The 18,090-nt window shown below is 39.2% G+C and overlaps 1 protein-coding gene and 1 pseudogene across 2 annotated transcripts in view; both read left to right on the forward strand.

The window, feature by feature from the left end:
* Positions 1 to 18,090, forward strand: part of FBXO15 (F-box protein 15) — a 77,719-nt gene that overhangs the window by 8,065 nt on the left and 51,564 nt on the right. For both annotated transcript variants that reach the window (XM_012465407.2, XM_012465406.2), the window contains exons 3-6: positions 4,243 to 4,347; positions 9,168 to 9,410; positions 12,107 to 12,316; positions 15,616 to 15,742. In XM_012465407.2, coding sequence (XP_012320830.1) covers positions 4,244 to 4,347; positions 9,168 to 9,410; positions 12,107 to 12,316; positions 15,616 to 15,742 — 684 coding nt within the window. In that variant the 5' untranslated portion in view covers position 4,243. The remainder of the gene's footprint in view (positions 1 to 4,242; positions 4,348 to 9,167; positions 9,411 to 12,106; positions 12,317 to 15,615; positions 15,743 to 18,090) is intronic.
* LOC105726111 (transmembrane protein 209-like) lies at positions 9,824 to 10,439 on the forward strand (annotated as a pseudogene).

The following is an 18,090-nucleotide window of genomic DNA, read 5'->3' on the forward strand; positions in this document are numbered from 1 at the left end:
CTATTTTGAGCTTGCTAAGAATAGGATTGTGTAGGAAGACAGTACACCATGGAGTGTTTGATGAGTCATGGGCCTGTCACCACTATCCTTATGAAATGAGCTTTATGAAACGAAACTTCAAAAAGTGACGAGTCAATTGAATTTTCCTTTTATTAAAATGTTCTTCAAAATTATTCACTTTTGAGTTGATAAAGACCCTTGAAAAAGGAAAAAGAGGATTAAAGTGTGTTTTCCTGAAAGCTCAAGAGCTCTGTTCATTTCTCAGCTTTCAATATCTGGGAGCCCATTTGCCATGGCAAGATTCTGTACTGTGACTCTCAGCACGAAGATCCATGGAAGCTTTAAAAAAAATTTATGTGTAATTGATGCTTAGAAGTCCATAGATTTGTTCTATAGTAACGTTTATGGAATACCAGTTATATGCTAAGCCTCGTGGGGAGCCTGAAAGCTTGAGATGATCAGAGAGAGACATTTTACACTGTAGGAAGCTAGGCCCACGTAGTCTGCATATTGCAGAACTGTGTGATTCAGACATAAGTTGCTTGATTTCAAGTTCTGGGCTTTTAATAATGTATTATAGCTACCTCACCTAACAGTGTATATATTTATATATACATTTCCATGTATTTAAAAAAAGAAATTAAAAGCCAAAAAGGATATTTAATTAAGGACATTAATTTCAGCTTAAAACCCTATGCTCTGGGAATAGGCTCTCTTACAGTCATCTGATATGAGAAACAGAGCAAATATTCATTTGGTTCATCCATCCATTAAATATTTGAGGATCTACTTTGTAGCAGATACTGTACTTGGTGCTGGGACACAAATGGTGAGCCACTTACATGTTCTCATGAAGCTGATGATCTAGTCGAAGAGGCAGATTTAAAATACAGCAAATCATAATAAGTTGTGTTATCTGTTGTCAAGAAAACAAATGGATCCTCAAATCCAGAATAATGGGGTGGCATGGTAAGAAACACTTACCTAAGGAGGTACATTTAAGATGAGAACTGAACACTCAGATTCAAGAGCTTTGAGAAGAGCTTGCCAGTGAGTGGAGACCAGAGGTGTGGAGGTGGGGGATCCAGATGCTGCAGGAACAGGGTGGTGGTGGGGGAGCACATGAGGTGGGGCTACCAGGCTCTGGGAAGGAGTGTGGATGTCATGTAATTTCTTAGATTATCTTGTTTACTTGTTTACCTGTCTCTCTTCTCCAGAAGTACGGAAGACGGAGAGACATAGGCAAGTGGGAGGTATGTTTGGAGATGTAACTAACATGATTTGTTTATGAATTAGATGTAGGTGTGAGGGGGCAACAGACAAGTAGGAATCCGAAGCTGTTGACTGAAGCAGTAGTACAGGTTGAGGTGCTGTTGACTGAAATGGAAGGGAGGTGGGGTCCGGGCAGAAGAGAGGGCCATGGTGGTGACTTTAGACTGGTTACAGCTGAGGGTCTGGCATGTGTGCAAAGGAGGATGCCAGATGGATGATGGATGTGTCAGTCTGGCTCAGGATGAGACCTGGTGGGGTAGGCAGTCATGAAGCTGGGTGAGGTGGCTTAGTGAGAGGGTGAGGAAAGGAAGGCAAAGACAACTCAGGAGCAAGCTTGGAGGACCTGGGGCAGTGAGAACCAGCCAAGCAGGCAGGGAAGAGCCCTGAGGTCCAAGAAATTGAGGAGAGGGTGTTATGTGAAGCAGAAGAGGAGAGAGCCTGAGACACAAGAGCAGTCAGTGACCTGCGGCCTGAGGAGGCCAGAGGAGGAGGCAGCAGGGTGTGGTGGACCCTCAGAGTATTGCAGGTGAATACAAAGGAAGGGGCTGGCCACTTATTTTCATATTTGCATGTGTTCTATTCCACATTGAAATGTAAGAAGCAAAAAAGTAGGGGCAGGGAGGTGGAGGCAGCAGGTATAGACAAGTATTTGTTTTCTTTTGTTCTTTCCCAGAGCTTGGCAGTGTGAGGGAGCCTAGAAACCAGATGGTGGCTCCAGAGAGATTGGGTTGGGGAGAAGCAAAGGAAAAGTATGGTTTCAGGATGAGAGATTTGGGGTGATTCAGAGGCTGATATGAACAGTGTAGAAGAAGGAGGCAGGAACTGGAGGCTGAGGTTCTTTTGCAGAAACTGTGGGGACCTAGAGCACAGGTGCTTTGATGGAAGGAAGTGAGCATTCTCCATTAGAACAGGGGGAAGAAAGTGAGAAAAGCAGGAATATTGGGATAGATTCACAACATGAGGCAGAGACAATGACACGTTTACATTTGAATTCCCACAATACTGAAAATGAATATGCACAAATTAACATTCTTAGGGAAGCTCATTGGTTTAAAGCATTTTCTTTGTTAAACATTTTAAACTTCTTTAATGGTCCTGCCTCTCACTCCCTCTTTCCCTTCTGTCCCTGTCATCCTGTCTCCTTACCCCACACAACGTGAAATAACTAGAATCCAACAGAAAGTAATCCAACATGGGTATAAACATTGATTGTACCTGGTTAGAAGAAATTGTGTGAACAATGATTAAGAATGTAGTCAGTCTCCACTGTCTTAACTATAAAGTAGAGATTTTCTCCTTTTGCTAGAAGGACACAGAGAGAACCCCTTTTTCATTAGGTTAGTCCAGCGGAGAGGAAGGTAAAAACCTGCTGAATGCCTGTCTTGAATGGGATTTTATTCCAGTTAAATAATTCTGGTGTTTTCTTCATACTTTTCTCAAATGTCTTTAAGCCCAGAGTACTGATTTAAAAAATAATAGATATGAAGTTTGTGAAATAGTTAAATGAAAACATAAAAATTATATGTAACGAATAATCCAAATGATCACAAAAGTATGTTTTCTTGCAACTTTGGTGTCTCTACCATTAGAAATACCAAATAGATACTTTTTCTCATTGAAAGTATCTAATTTATTGATTCTGAATGGGAGGGGTTTTATGTGGGGGATTGATTTAATTAATGTTTAAACAAAGCTTTTGTTTAAACTCTCAGAAAGTCTCTGCTAACTATAGCTAGAGCTTTAAGTGGTGGGGACACTTACATGGTGATGCATATCCAATAGGCATGGCGTTAACTGTCTTTTTCCTGAGGATCTACTTTATTTCTTCTCAGTATTATCAAAATTTTTGGAGTGATTATTTTCCTGTGAAACACCCAGTAACCTGATTCTCTTGAAAAATAAACAAATTTAAAATCATAACAATCACAAGTAGAGAGTATGGGCAAGCTCTTTTAAATTGGATAAAAGGATTCTCCCCACCAATTCCTTTATCCCTAGAACTGCCCCCCACCCCTAGCACTTGACACAATCTGTGGTAGCTGTCTTGTTACTTGTCCTTTTGCTGAAGATTTATAGAGGCCCACTCCTGACTTCTTGACACTAGTGATACTTTCTAGTCACTTTCAGATTCTTACTGTGTTTTGCAGAATTCTGAGATTGTAGAAATAGGTGGAATATTGAGACTACATCTCAATATCATATTTAGAAGTATAAATGAAACAGACACTTCAGAAAAATTTATGGCCCTCAGTGTCTTCTTGAAGCCCCAGAGGAAGCAGTCAAAAGCCTAAGGGTGTTCAGAAGGCGGTGCCTGGATTTGGTGTGGGCGAGATGGGAATTAGCTGATATTTCCCATTTTACTTACTTTTTTAGGGAAAGGGATTCTGTGTTTTTCTTATTAATAGCTAAGAATATGTTCTCTGATTGTCTTTTTATCTCAATGAAGAAACAGATGTAGTTTAGGCCAGGTTTGGTGGGCAACATGGTGAAACACCACAAAAAATCAGCCAAGCGGGCATGCGCCTGTAGTCCCAGCTGCTGGGGAGGCTGAGGCGGGAGAATGGCTTGAACCTCAGAGTTCTAGGCTACAGTGAGCCCTGATCATGCCACTTCATTCTAGCCTGAGTAACAGAGCGAGACTCTTTCTCTACAAAAATAATAATAAAAAATATGTAGTTTCATGGGGCACACTGAAATGCTGCCTGTTGATTCATAGTGTGTGAATATGATTAAAATGCTGAGGAAGTTAGCTTTTCCAAGCTAACTTGGCTCTATTTATGGTTTATGTCATGAGAATTAGAATAACCAGAAAATTTCAATAAAGAAAATAATTGAAGATGAGAGTACAGTTTGCCTCTTGTACAGGAGGAGTCTGTTTATGGACTGTTTATAGATGAGCATTTTCCGGGTGATCTGTAGATTAAGCCCTGGTCCACTCTGGTGATTTATTTATTTTTTCTCTTTTTGCAGAATGCCTTCAGAAATCTTGCTGAAGATATTTTCCTACTTGGATGCTGTGAGCCTCTTGTGTACTGGATGTGTGAGCAGGCGCTTTTATCATCTAGCCAATGACAAGTAAGCAGAAATCCAGGTCTCTGTTATATTTTGATGACAGTTTGATGGAAGTCAGGAAAACTAGTAAGAACTTTTTAACCATTTTTAAAAATTTAAGAGAATTCAAGAGTATTTTTACACACAAGTGGAAATATTGAATGCTTTACTATGAAATTTTCAAATATTTGCATTTATATGCTTAAAGGAATGTATTCTGCATGGACCAAAAAGATCAAACTTGTCATTGCTGTAGCTGTTGGAGAATGCAGCTTCAGGTCTGTTGCCAGGAGGACTTGGCTCTGTTCCCCCTAGAATCAGACCTAATCACAGAGTCTCAAGCATCATGTGCAGGGATCTGCTGGCTTTGACCCTGGCCCTGTGTTTGCAGAGTAGAATGAGTGCTCTCTGCTGATGGCCAAGTAGATCCTAAAGAAAGAAAAGGAAGAGGCTAAGTTAGGTGTATTTAGCTCCTCCTCCCAAACATGCCAATCAGGTTAACTTACTCTGGGGAAAGCGAAATGGACAGAGAGAAGCCAAGACTGTCCTCTCCTGGAGGCTGTACCCTTGGAAGCAGGGAGCCAGAAGAGAGGGTTTCACCTGTGCTCACCTGGGCTTGCAGGGGTGTCTAGGAACAAAGGGGAACAAACCCCTCCTTCTGTTTGTCACTATAATTGTAGCCTGCATCTCAGAATTATATCTTGGAGGGAGAGATGGTGGAATCCTCCTGACTTTCAGTGAGGATTTTGTGGCCTACAATAGAACATCTGGGCTTTTTAGGCCCCTCTCTCATTTAGCTTCAAAAGATCAGACAAGTATCATTCTCACATAGAACCTGCATGTCAACTGGGGAAATCAGCAAGATGAGAGGGAATGAAGATTTTAACTGGTGGGTTTGCTTACTAGGTAAGGAGATGGAGAATGGCGAAAGGAGGGCTGTTGTATTAGTTAACCGTGGAACATAGTGGGCAAGAATGTCATTTGGTGCAGTGGTTCTCAAATGCCATCCTAAGAAGACTACATATGAACCACCTGGGAAAGTTTAAAAAATTTCCATCCCTAGTTGGCATTTCTAGAGGTTATAATTTAGTGTTCCGAAATCTGCATTTTAAAGATTCTCCAGGTCATGCTAGCGAATAGTCAAGTTCTGAAATGACTCATCTCGTCCGTCTTTAGTGTTAGGTGTATGCCTCTTAAGTGAGGAACTCAGAATAAGCTCTCAGATCTTATTAAAGCTGTCCTCAACCATTCTCATGCTCTCAAGAGGACATAATACTGTTCCCTGGTTGGAAAGGGTGATTTTTCTTTTAATTTAAGGAGATGTTTCCCGTATGGAAGAATATGTGTCTGTCTGTGTCAATACACACACACACACACACACACACACACACACACACACACACGTCAATGAGTGAAATAATCATGTTCTTGACAGTAGTTATAGAATGAATTAGAGCAATTTTTACGTTTCTCTTTCTCAGTGATTGCTGTATTTACGTAGTTGGGATTTGTTTGTTTCCCAAAGGCTTATGTTGAAATTTGATCCCCAGTGTTGGAAGTGGGGCCTCTGGGAGGCCTTTGGGTCACCAGAGCAGATCTCTCCTGAATGGCTTGGTGCCTTCCTCGTAGTTGTTGCTTTAGAGCTGGTTGTTTAAAAGAGTGTGGCAGGCCTCCCTCCCTTCTCTTGCTCGCTCACTCTCTTTTCTCTCTCTCTCTCTGTCTGCCATGTGATCTCTGCACAGTTGGCTTCCCTTGGTCTTCTGCCATGTTTGGAAGCTTCCTGAGGCTTCGCCAGAAGCAGATGCTGGTGTCATGCTCCTTGTACAGCCTGCAGAACTATGAGCCAAATAAACCTTTCCTTTACAGATTACCCAGCCTCAAGTATTTCTTTGTAGCAACACAAAGGGACTCAAACGATCTAAGAAGAGATGAAGGTCGTCACTAAAAGAAAGCACAGCAAGGCATTTTTCAAGGAAGGAATCAACTAAATGTCTAAAACTGTAGCATTCTGGAGAGTTCTTACTTTATTTATGGATAGAACTCAGACTTCAGATAAGCTGATAAATTATATGTTTCTTAGTTTCTTTACTGTCTCCCCTCTCCATTTCACCTGCATGGTGAATAAACTGGGCCTTTAATTGGATGTGGAGCATGGTTCTAGTGATGCTTTTTGCGTCACTAGATTACTTATGTGCCCCCCTCACTTTCTTGGAAGTTGTCATTGGGAAACAGCAGTTTCTGATGAAATTGCACTCACATTTCTTTTGTTTTTTGAAAGACATATCTAAATTGTGCTAAGTTGAATTGTACTTTTTAGTTCTAGTTAAAGCACCTAAAGAGTCATAGTCTGACTCTTAAAGCCAAAGTCTGATCATGAAGTCAAACTACATAAAAGGATGTATGATAATTGAATGAGTAATTGATATGTGTTTTTGAAAAGTTGACAGTAGATTGTAAGTGTTGCATCTGAGGAGAGGGCAGGCACACATAGTGTAGTGAGTTACACTGATGACTTATTGGAAGACAGGCTTGAAGGGCAAGGGGCTCCCCAGTGCTCCATCCCAGCAATGGGGGCTGCTCCCTTCTGTATGAGCACTGGCGTCTGCATGGAAATAACAGGGATGTGTGGATGTGGTGTCATCTGGTTTATCGCAAGGGGGTTTTATTTGCTATGTACTCTGGGAAACACTATTTATCTAAACTTTACATTGGCCCCATTTTCTGAACAACTTGTTAGAAGTTTCCCTGAGCCCCGATTGGTAGTCATATTAGATAAATATGCCCTCGTCCTCGAATCTGACTAGGCCTTCTAATAGGATGGAACATTTGGGGATCAAGAGGTAAATGTGTTTGGGTTTTGGAGACTGTGAAAAGCATCTGAACCTTAACATTTGTGTATTATAAAAAATCAAGGGCATCATCTGCAATATAAAATGTTTTTACTTAGGTTTACTTCCGGTTAGTAATGTATGATCTTGTGTATGAGCATAGTTCATCATAAGAATATTTAGGTGTGGTTATTGTTACTAAATACATGCGGATTTTATGCTGTGATTCCTCTCTCTCTGTGACAGTGTTTGTTTTTGCAGTTTGTAAGTGCTAGCACATGTAAAAATAGTATCAATGGTAGTTTAGGTAGTGCTGATGTGAGGAATTCGAGGCTTCATAAAGGTCCTGCTAAAGGACACTTAAGTAGAGTGAGATGCTGAGTAAAATAAATTTGAAGAAAACACAAGCAAGCTTTTATGCAAAGGGAGTTTTAAAAATGTCTATTCAAAGGATTTTGGTGAAAGAGTTTTAACTTTACTTAGGGGTACTCAACTAATTATTGTATTACATCTATCCACTTGCATGGGAAAGTCTAGAAATTTCTGAATTGAAAACACAGACACTTTAATATAAAAGCTGAGCATGAAGTGATTTTACGGGATGAGAAATGACTTGAGAAACTCACACTAGGAAGACTTGTCAACCAGGGTCTGACTATATGTGAGCTTGTGTTTGGTGGGAAGTTCATGTAATGTCTGAGTTAAGGAGGTGGCATTCTGAAGTCATGTGTTTGAAAAATGGTTCTTTTCTGCTATGGTTAAGGAAATAGCTCTGCCTCCCCAGAGCACCTAGGCTTATCCCCAGGGGTCCTGCTGCAGTTCAGGACCACCACTGTGTGGAGGAATCGCTTTCTTCCTGCAGCCTCCAGGCCATTGATTGCTTCATTCCATGCTGCTCTGAGTAGTAATGTGGAGACATAAACGGGCAAATAATTAATTTTTAAAATGCAAAATTTGCCTTTCAGATAAGGAATTGATTTTAACCCCTGTCTCAGTTTTTCCTGTGTCTTCCTTCTCTTCCCTGGTGGAGAGTACTGGCTGAGAGGGAAGAGTCCTTGGGCCAGCTCACTGCCACTGCTTGTGGGGCTTCTCCCAGCCTCTTAGCAGAGATGAGTGGAAGGAACAGACTTTGAGTCTGAGCTGAGTTTGAATTCCCACATTAACACTTATTATATGGCTGTCTGAATTTGGGGAGCTTATTCAGTTTCTTTGATCCATTTCTTTGTGATTGACGAGGCAGTGAAACTCAGGTGATAAGAGTGTGAGCTCTGGTTCAGATCCCAGCTTCAATATAAACTTGAGTGCACAGACCTCAGCCAGCTTGCTTTGCATCTGAGCCTCAGTTACAACATCTGTGCATTGGCGACAGGAATAGCAGTGCCTCCTGGTTTCTTTATGAAGAATAAATGAGTAATATGTAATACATAAATTGCTTAAACAATGCTTAACACATAGTAAGTGCTCAAAAAACTTATATTGGCTATTGTTTGGTTGTTACCATTAATAACCTTCACTTTTTTGCTCCTTCTGAAATCATATTTCTTGTTGAAAGTTAAAAAGCAAAAAAATGTACAATTCTGTTGTTCACTGTTGAAATTTCTTAGTGTGTGTACATATATCCTTTCTGATCTTTTTAAAAGCATGCATATATTTAAAAACAAGAATCATACTACATATACATTCTGTTACTTTTAAAATAATAGATTTCCTATTCCATTACTGATGTAAGAGGGCAGTGGTTTGGCTGATCCTAAATGACATGAGAATTATTCACTTGAGACTTGACCCTGGGAGATGGGCTTTTCCTTTTTTTTAAATGTGTTTTTGGTGGTGTTGAATTTAAAACACTAAATCTCAAACTGCAATTCACTTCAACAGACGAACAACTGTAAATATTCAGCTTGACCTATTCATGGAATTGGATTATTTGAAAATATTATGCTTCTCTAATTTGAGATATAACTACAGGTAGGTGACAATGTCTCTTATTTAACACATTTCCTCTTTTCCCTCCAGTTTTATTTGGATCGGAATCTACTCAACTGCTTTTTCAGCTACAAGATCAAATTGGAAAGTTAATTCAGTAGAGAAGATAGCTATGTCTATGAGCTTTCTGTCAGTTCAGGATAAAGAAGCTGGTTATTGGAAGAAAGAATATATCACAAAACAAATAGCATCTGTAAAAGCTGCACTAGCCGACATTCTCAAACCTGTTAACCCTTACACAGGCCTTCCAGTTAAGACCAAAGAGGCCCTCAGGTACGCAGTATGTTCTTGAGCAGTGGCCACAGTGGTTACTTGACAGTACTCTGAAATGTTTGTTTATAACCAAAAGAGAATGATGGTATCAGCTCAAAGTATTGTGTACATAGGACATATGTGCAATTTAGATTGTGTGGGACTGTCTCTAGTATTTTTGTGTGTCTATAAAGTATGTAGCATTTTCCTGTTCCACATAGCCTTCTGCATCTGCTGATTCAACCAACTGCAGATCAAAAGTATTTGGGGGGCGGGGAGGAACCTGAAACAATAACAATATAAAAAAGAATACAAATAAAAACCAATACATTACACATAATAACAGTTTGCACAACATTTACATTGTATCAGGTATTATAAGTAATCTCAAGATGATTTAAAGAATACAGGAGGGGAGCCAGCGTTTTCTGGCCAGAGGACATGATTCAGGGGGAGACACACCCTAGTGCTTCCCTTATGGACAGAACCATCAAGATGAGGAAAGAAACAGAGGCTAGGAAAGTGGTTTTGGCCTGGGGATTCCTAAATGTATCTATGGCTGGTATGATATATACTGAAATGAGTGGAAAATTGATTAGTTCATACTACAGTGTGACATACTGGCCCCTCTGGAATATTGAGCTTGCCCTTGCATCTCTCTTCAGCCTTAATGCCTTATTTGATTTTTGGAGATATTTTAAATATACTGTGGCACCAACAAGTCTGGTTGTTAGTCCTGGACAGCAAACACTTTTAGGGTTGAAAACAGCTGTTGTATAGACTACTCCACATGATCTGGCAGCAACCCAAATCCCTCCCTCTCCACCTTCCCCTTCAATTCAGGGTCAGAGTGTATTGAGTTATAGCCCATCTCGTTCGCCCAGTACCAGTCCCAAGTTCACCACCAGCTGTATGACTGGTTACAGCCCTCAGCTGCAAAGTCTGTCCTCAGGTGGCAGTGGTTCTTATAGCCCTGGAGTTACCTACTCGCCTGTCAGTGGTTATAATAAGGTAATGACTCTCTTGTCTTGTCCAGTCACATTATTTTAGAATTGGGAGGTACACTAAAATTCATCTAATGAGCCAAACTTATTTTATCTGAGCAAACTGAGACTTGACTTGCCTCGATCACCTATTTAAGAACCAGGAATAGAATACAACATCTTAAACACAACGTCTTAAAATGAAAGAGGAAAAATTAGCATTTGCAGAGATAATGAACTTAGGTTCATCATCTAGGATCTTTCAGCAGTCTTTAAAACAAGTTGAAACTGTGATTATTTTTTTACTTTAGTTACTTTTACTCCCGTTTTCCCTTTGTTATGTGAAGCCTTTGATTACCCTTTTAGAGTTTTAGTGTGTTTTATCATGTTGGAGTGTCTTCTAAGCTTAAAGTTGGGATTGTCACATAGTTTCTTCCCCCCCTCCCCCAATGAGCACAAATGATTCTTGAGTATGGACACTTTCCATGGAATAGTAGGAACCTTCATTCCCACTGCCATGTAATGTGAAACTTTGTTCTAATTTGTAGGATTAATAGAAACAGGATTGACAAATTGAAATTTTGACTCCTTCCTGAAGCATAAAACTATTAATATAAGAGGGGCATAAAAGGAGAGTGATCATTTCAGATGCTGTCACTATTGTGTTGGGCTAATATCTCTATAGCTTCTAGTTAAAACAGGAGACTCTGGAGGTGAAACCAACACACTGTCTGCCTTTATCCATTTACATGTTTCTTTGTAATGAGATTCCATTCTACTGGTTATCCAATATTAAAATTAATTTTGGCAGGTAATAGAACTTTGAAAATTTTGTACAACTTTGATTTTTGTGAGAAAGTATGTGGTAAAAATTCATAACTCATAGGTAAATGCAACTTTGAAAAATAATTTTTCACAGATTGATGCTATTTGATCCTTATAGAAAACTGGAAAAGTTAAATAGAAGGAAAATTACTTATAGACCTGCCGCACAAAAATAATCTGTGTAATGACTCTTTAATACTCAGCTAACGGGTATACCATAATTTACCCTTGAATATTTAAGTCATTTTCATTTTTTATAAACTTTTAAATGTGTACTAAATAGCTCTGACATAAAATTCTTGATAAATTTCGGATGGGAGTATCTATCCAAAATAATTGTACCGATTTACATTGTCACAGAAATGTATAAGAGTATTTGTTTTACCACACTCTTGACCATCAAGTTAATTTCTTTTAAAAATAAATCTCTGCTAATAAGAAAAAAAAAAGAATACAGGAGGAGGTGTATAGGTTATATGCAGATACTATGCCATTTATATAAGGGACTTGAACATCCACAGATTTTGGTATCATGGGGGTCCTGGAACCAATTTCCTGCAGATACAGAGGGATAACTAGTAAATAGCCTAAAGTTTTAATAAAAAGCAGAAGTAATGTACTCATCTGCTCTAGTACAGTAAGAGTGTTCAAGGTCTCTTCTGGGCAGAACTTTTGTCTTATTTATATATTGCCAGTACCTGGAAGATCATGGATGTTCAGGAGGTGTTTGGTGAGGAGAAAAAGTCTAAAGAGAGTACTGTTGTTGAAATGAACATTGTAATGGGCATGTTCTGAGAACTTCGACTTTGGCTTTTAAGGATCTAGATGCTTTAGAGAAGATATGTGAAATTGCCTTTAGCATTTTTTTTCAATGAGACAAACATTGCTAGCTTTCTTTTCTCTCTCCAGAATATTTGGTTTAGGTTGGGCAATTATACTGAAAGAAAAAAGTGGAAAAGAATATATCATGGAGCATGTTGATCTTTCCATAAACGACACCTCAGTTACTGTTATATGGTATGGCAAAAATTGGCCATGCCTAGCATCATTGTCAACCTTAGATTTATGTGGTGTAACACCAGTTTTTACGGACTGGTATAAAACTACCACCAAACATAGGTAAGTACCAATCAGCAGAACTGTTGAGTGAGAACATCTTATATGTAAATATTACTTGGCATTACTTTTGTAATTAAAAAATACCAGCAGCACTTTTTAATTTTATCACATATTAAATGTACATTCTGCATCACTGTAGAAGAGGAAAAGAGTACATTTTGTCACATTTCTGATTAGGTCTAAATTTAAGGTCCTCGTATCTAGGTTGTCTTTAATGGTAGGGAATGATATTCTAGTTAACAAAATTTTCTGGATGTTTGATGGCTAACCTTTGAGGTTTTTCATTTTAACTATTTTAGAAAAATACATGATGTCTTCCTTCTTTAGTAAATGGTATACTAATCATAGTCTAAATATGAGGAAACCAAGCAATAATTAATAGTTATTTTGTCTGCCTTCTGTTGAACTTACTAGATATGTGATCCTGTGCAAGTAACTTACTCTTTCTGTGTCTCCTTTCTCTCCTCTGTGAAATGAGATGATCGTTATACTGGCATAGTATTTAGCATATATGACTGCAGTGAACAATATCAATCAAAAGGTATCACTGTAATATGCATAGAACAGCTAAGTGTGCAGCACATGGGTAATGCTTAGTGAGCCCTTTACTATTCTGTTGTCAGGTGGCTTTGCACTGAGTTCATATTCACTAGGAGGCTGGCATCTGCCTTTCTGAGCAGATCTCTCAGGTTCTCTTTATCATCACTGATTGCTCCCTCCTAAAAGTTGGATTATGGCATGCGTGCATAGCATCCTCATCTCTGGAGCAAGCTAACATGGCTTTATATAAGATATATTGCAAATGTAAAGGTAATACCTGTCTCCTTCCATGTTGGTTTCCTGCCCTCCTGTCTCTTTTACTGTCTCAGTGTTCTTTGACTTTTCAGGAGTATTTACTGTGTTGTTTTCTTGCCATCTTTGCATGCTGCAGTTCCACCCATTGGTTTCTTTCCCATCTGTCCTCACTATGGAGGATACTGCGATATCTGACATTAGTACCTGCCATCTCCATGGAGGGACAGGGTTCTTTTATGGTTTCCCTGGATATGGACACTTTTTTTTTTTTTTTGCAGCTCTATAACTGGAGACTTTGTTTTGGCTCCTCTCCATGGTGCCTGCTCTTTGAGCATTGTCTTAGTGATTACTGAGCTCCCTTTCCATGTTCTGAATGTAAGACTATTCAGACCCCTTAGTGCTGGCAAATCCAGGTTTTATTGTAATCTAAAAAATATTCTTAATGTTATGATGAAAAATGAATTATTTTTCCTGAATATGTTACTGAAGGTACTTTGGAAACAGTTACCTTTTTAAAAAATGGTACTTTTATTTGGATAAATCTTTGAAATTTCATATGGCATCATAAAGGAAACCAGCTTTTTCTAATGTTGTAGTTAGGGTTTATTCATTTCAAAATTTTATTTGGGGAGTAAGTCCACAAACTATACTAGTTTTGCTAAACAGTATATGTTACTTGGCATGTCATGAAATGTTATTTACAGATATTAGAACAAAATGGTTAACATTAATTCAAATGATCCTGAAGAATTCGGTTAAAAGGATAATGTTGAATTGTAAAGCCCAGTTAAAGACAGTATGTCGCTGAAATTGTCATCAAGGTCAGAAGTAATAGATGCTACATAGTGTCAAATGCTAGAGTTCATTGGGGAAATTCATTTGATGTAATTTATTTCTGTGAAATTTCAATGGACTTCAGACAGCCTTTGATATACTGTGATACAAAAAAACCCCAAAAGACTAAAAGTGTTTTTTAGGAATTTGTTTTGATCGGCACTTTTATTGCAAGTTTGTAAGTGAATGCTTTCATTATGCAGGAATGGAAATCCTTGTATGCATCTGTGTGACAGCCAAGAAGAGACTTTGTGATTTTTATTTGGGTCTTTTTTGTTTCCTCTATGAGAAGTTTCTCAACAACAGTGAAAGCTTTATCAATGTAATTTGGATTTCCCTATAATTTATACCTTTCTAGTCAGATTCTAAATTTTCATCCTTGCCAGCGTTTTCTATTCTGCAGCTGGTGCTGTCCCACTCTAAATTTGTGAGAACTGTTGAGAAAACATCAGCCTTAGTTTCTGTGGCTGTGGCTGTAAGGCCAAGCACATGAGGACTCAGCACATTCTGAGTCTATTTAATAAACACCTGTACAGCCAGATTTTGAGAGAAGAGTGTTTCTCACATGCCTACCCAGACTCCTATATTCACATTAGTGATGATGCTAGCAGGGACTGCTGTTTATTCAGCACCTGGCCTGTGTCCTGTGCTCTCATCCCTGCTGAGCAGGCTAGTGATCTCATGCACAAAGAACCAACTGTGATAGTCATGAAGTCACTGTAGATTGAAGCTAAGGTTTTACCTCAGGCTTCCCTGACCCCATAGTGAGGTTCTGGACCCTGCATTTATCCTCCTTCAGTGTATTCTGCATATGCTGGGTTTATTTTTAATGTATACATCACATGCACTCACCGACCATCTCTCCTTATTCAGTTGTGGTTCTCTGCACAAGAAGTTCTTTTGAAAAGTTGAACATGGGACTAGGGTCATATGGTAGCCGCTGATTTGGTTTTGATGCCTCACAGTCCCTTCCACTTTGAAACAGGACTGCAGCTGGTCTCCTTTTTAAGTCGCTTATTTAATGTACCTATTGCCTGCTGGCTTGTGCCTGAGGTGCTGGCCACCAACTTTTAAATGAGATGTGGCCCCAGCTCCTTAGGGATTTCAGTTTAATGCTGTGTTAGTGTCTCCTTTGTGAAAACACTGGTGATTTAGTTTATTTCTAATGTGTCAGCTTTCACTGTCTCTGAGTTATCCTTGATAATAACTTTAAAAGGCCCAGCTGCTTTGCGACCACCTCCTGAGACTACCTGTTCTTATGTCACTTGAAATAATATATCTTTGCTTTTGTGTCATTTCACTCAGTTGACTAGGAATACACATGAAAGTCTACTTTAGATTGTAGTATTGTGCTGGGTTTGGAAGGAATAGAACAGGAGACAGTTCTGCCACTTCATCACTTTCGTGATCCTTCAACTTCCTTCTGGCTAGGTTGAGTTGACAGCAAGAGCAAGGTGGAAGGGAAGAAAAACCTAGCTGAGTTGGAAATCTGAATGTATCAATTTTGCCATTTATTCATTTGTGTCCCCACCCTACCAACGTGCCACTTAGTTTGAGCACATCATTAACATACTCTTCAAACACATTTGTGACACGCTAAAGAGAACTGACAGCACTGTAGACAGGAAAGCTCACTTCTCTCTCTTCTTCCCTTGGCATAATATTCAAAGACTCCGATGGCATTCTTTAATTGCAAAGTACAATCTGAGTCATTTGACTGAATCTACCATGATTGGCTGTGACAGACTTATTCGGATCTTCTGCCTGCACCCTGGCCTCCTGGTTGGACTCTGGAAGGTAAGACTTGAGTCCCTGTATGTACTGTGTCATTTCCCCATCACAATACCACATTTACTTATCATTATGTTTGACATGAAATGTAAAATCCTTTAAGGCTTTTCAGTAACTGCAATCCATTTACCATCTCACCAACTTCATTTTTTCAAGCTAATATGGCCCTTTCTGTTCCACTGAGGCTGCTCTGCTGTTCTGCTATCATAAACAACAAACCACTTCTTCCTGCCTTCATGTTTTTCTTCATGTTATTCTTTTAGTGTCATGTGATGTTCCCCCTTCCAATCAGTCCACATTCCTTCTCTTCCTTTCATGCTCTTTCTCTGACGTCTCCCTTTCTTTCTTTCTTTTTTCTTTGTAAGATACCTAGACCCTGTATTTTGTCTCTACATTTTCATTTTTTTTTTCTTTTTCTTTTTTTATTGTACTGTAGGTTCTGGAGTACATGTGCAGATCTTGCAGGATTGTTGTATAGGTACATACATGGCAAGGTGGTTTGCTACCTCCATCCCCCTGTCACCTATATCTGGCATTTCTCCCCATGTTATCCTTCCCCAACCTCCTCACCCCCGGCTGTCCCTCCTTTAGCACTCGCTGCAACAGACTTCAGTGTGTGATGCTCCCCTCCCTGTGCTCATGTGTTCTCACTGTTCAACACCTGCCTATGAGCAAGAGCATGTGGTATTTGGTCTTCTGTTCTTGTGTCAGTTTGCTGAGAATGATGGTTTTCAGATTCTTATGGTTTTCAGATTCATCCATGTCCCTTCAAAGAACATGAACTCATACTTTTTTATGGCTGCATAGTATTCCATGGTGTATATGTGCCACATTTTATTTGTCTAGTCTATCGTCAGTGGGCATTTGGGTTGGTTCCAGGTCTTTGCTATTGTAAATAGTGCCGCAGTGAACATATATGTGCATGTGTCTTTATAATAGAACAATTTATAATCCTCTGGGTATATACCCAGTAATGGGATTGCTGGGTCAAATGGAATTTCTATTTCTAGGTCCTTGAGGAATCGCCACACTGTCTTCCACAATGGTTGAACTTATTTACACTTCCACTAACAGTGTAAAAGTGTTCCTATTTCTCCACATCCTCTCCAGCATCTGTTGTCTCCTGATTTTTTAATGGTTGCCATTCTAACTGACATGAGATGGTATCTCAATGTGGTTTTGATTTGCATTTCTGTGATGACCAGTGATGATGAACATTTTTTCATATGTTTGTTGTCCTTGTAAATGTCTTCTTTTGAAAATTGTCTGGTCATATCTTTCACCCACTTTTGAATAGATTTGTTTGTTTTTCTTGTACATTTGTTTTAGTTCTTTGTAGATTCTGGATATTAGGCCTTTGTCAGATGGGTAGATTGCAACATTTTTTTCCCATTCTGTTGGTTGCCAGTTCACTCTAATGATTGTTTCTTTTGCTGTGCAGAAATTCTTAAGTTTAATTAGATCCCATTTGTCTATTTTGGCTTTTGTTGCCATTGCTTTTGGTGTTTTAGTCATGAAGTCCTTGCCTGTGCCTATGTCTTGTATGGTTTTGCCTATGTTTTCTTCTAGGATTTTTACAGTGTTAGGTTTTATGTTTAAATCTTTAATCCATCTGGAGTTAATTTTAGTGTAGGGTGTAAAGAAGTGGTTCAGTTTCTGCTTTCTGAAAATGGCTAGCCAGTTTTCCCAGTACCATTTATTAAACAGGGAATCCTTTCCCCTTGCTTGTATTTGTCAGGTTTGTCGAAGATCAGATGGTTGTAGATGTGTGACATTTCTTCCAAGGTCTCTGTTCTGTTCCATTGGTCTATATCTCTGTTTTGGTACCAGTACCATGCTGTTTTGATTACAGTAGCCTTGTAATATATTTTGAAGTCAGGTAGTGTGATGCCTCTGGCTTTTTTCTTTTTCCTTAGGATTGTCTTGGCTATGTGGGCTCTCTCTTGGTTCCATATGAAGTTTAAAATGGTTTTTTCCAGTTCTGTGAAGAAGGTCAATAGTAGCTTGATGGGGATAGCGGACAATGTCTCCCTTTCTATGTGTTCAGCCTGGTCGTCTCCCAAGCACGTTCTGATTCTGTAGGTGTGGTATTGAGTGAAATCTGCTCTTCAGGGTCGGGCGTCTAAGATGTTATCTTTTCTCTCTGCATAAGATTTCTTGTGTCACCAGGTCAGGCTGATATTTTAAGATAGTCGTTGACAAATCTGATTCTGAGATGGTAATATGCATGAGTGTACAATGACTAGATAAAATGAAGACCCCAGCTTCAGACAACACCATCCTCTTGTCCCTTTTCCTTTCCTCAGCCGACTGTGGGTATCAGTTTTTCTTTCCCTCCTCCCCTTTCTGTGTGA

Source organism: Aotus nancymaae, unplaced genomic scaffold (genome assembly GCF_030222135.1).
Source record: "Aotus nancymaae isolate 86718 unplaced genomic scaffold, 86718_ANA_hifiasm-v0.15.2.pri h1tg000020l, whole genome shotgun sequence".
NCBI classification, from domain to species: Eukaryota; Metazoa; Chordata; class Mammalia; order Primates; family Aotidae; genus Aotus; species Aotus nancymaae.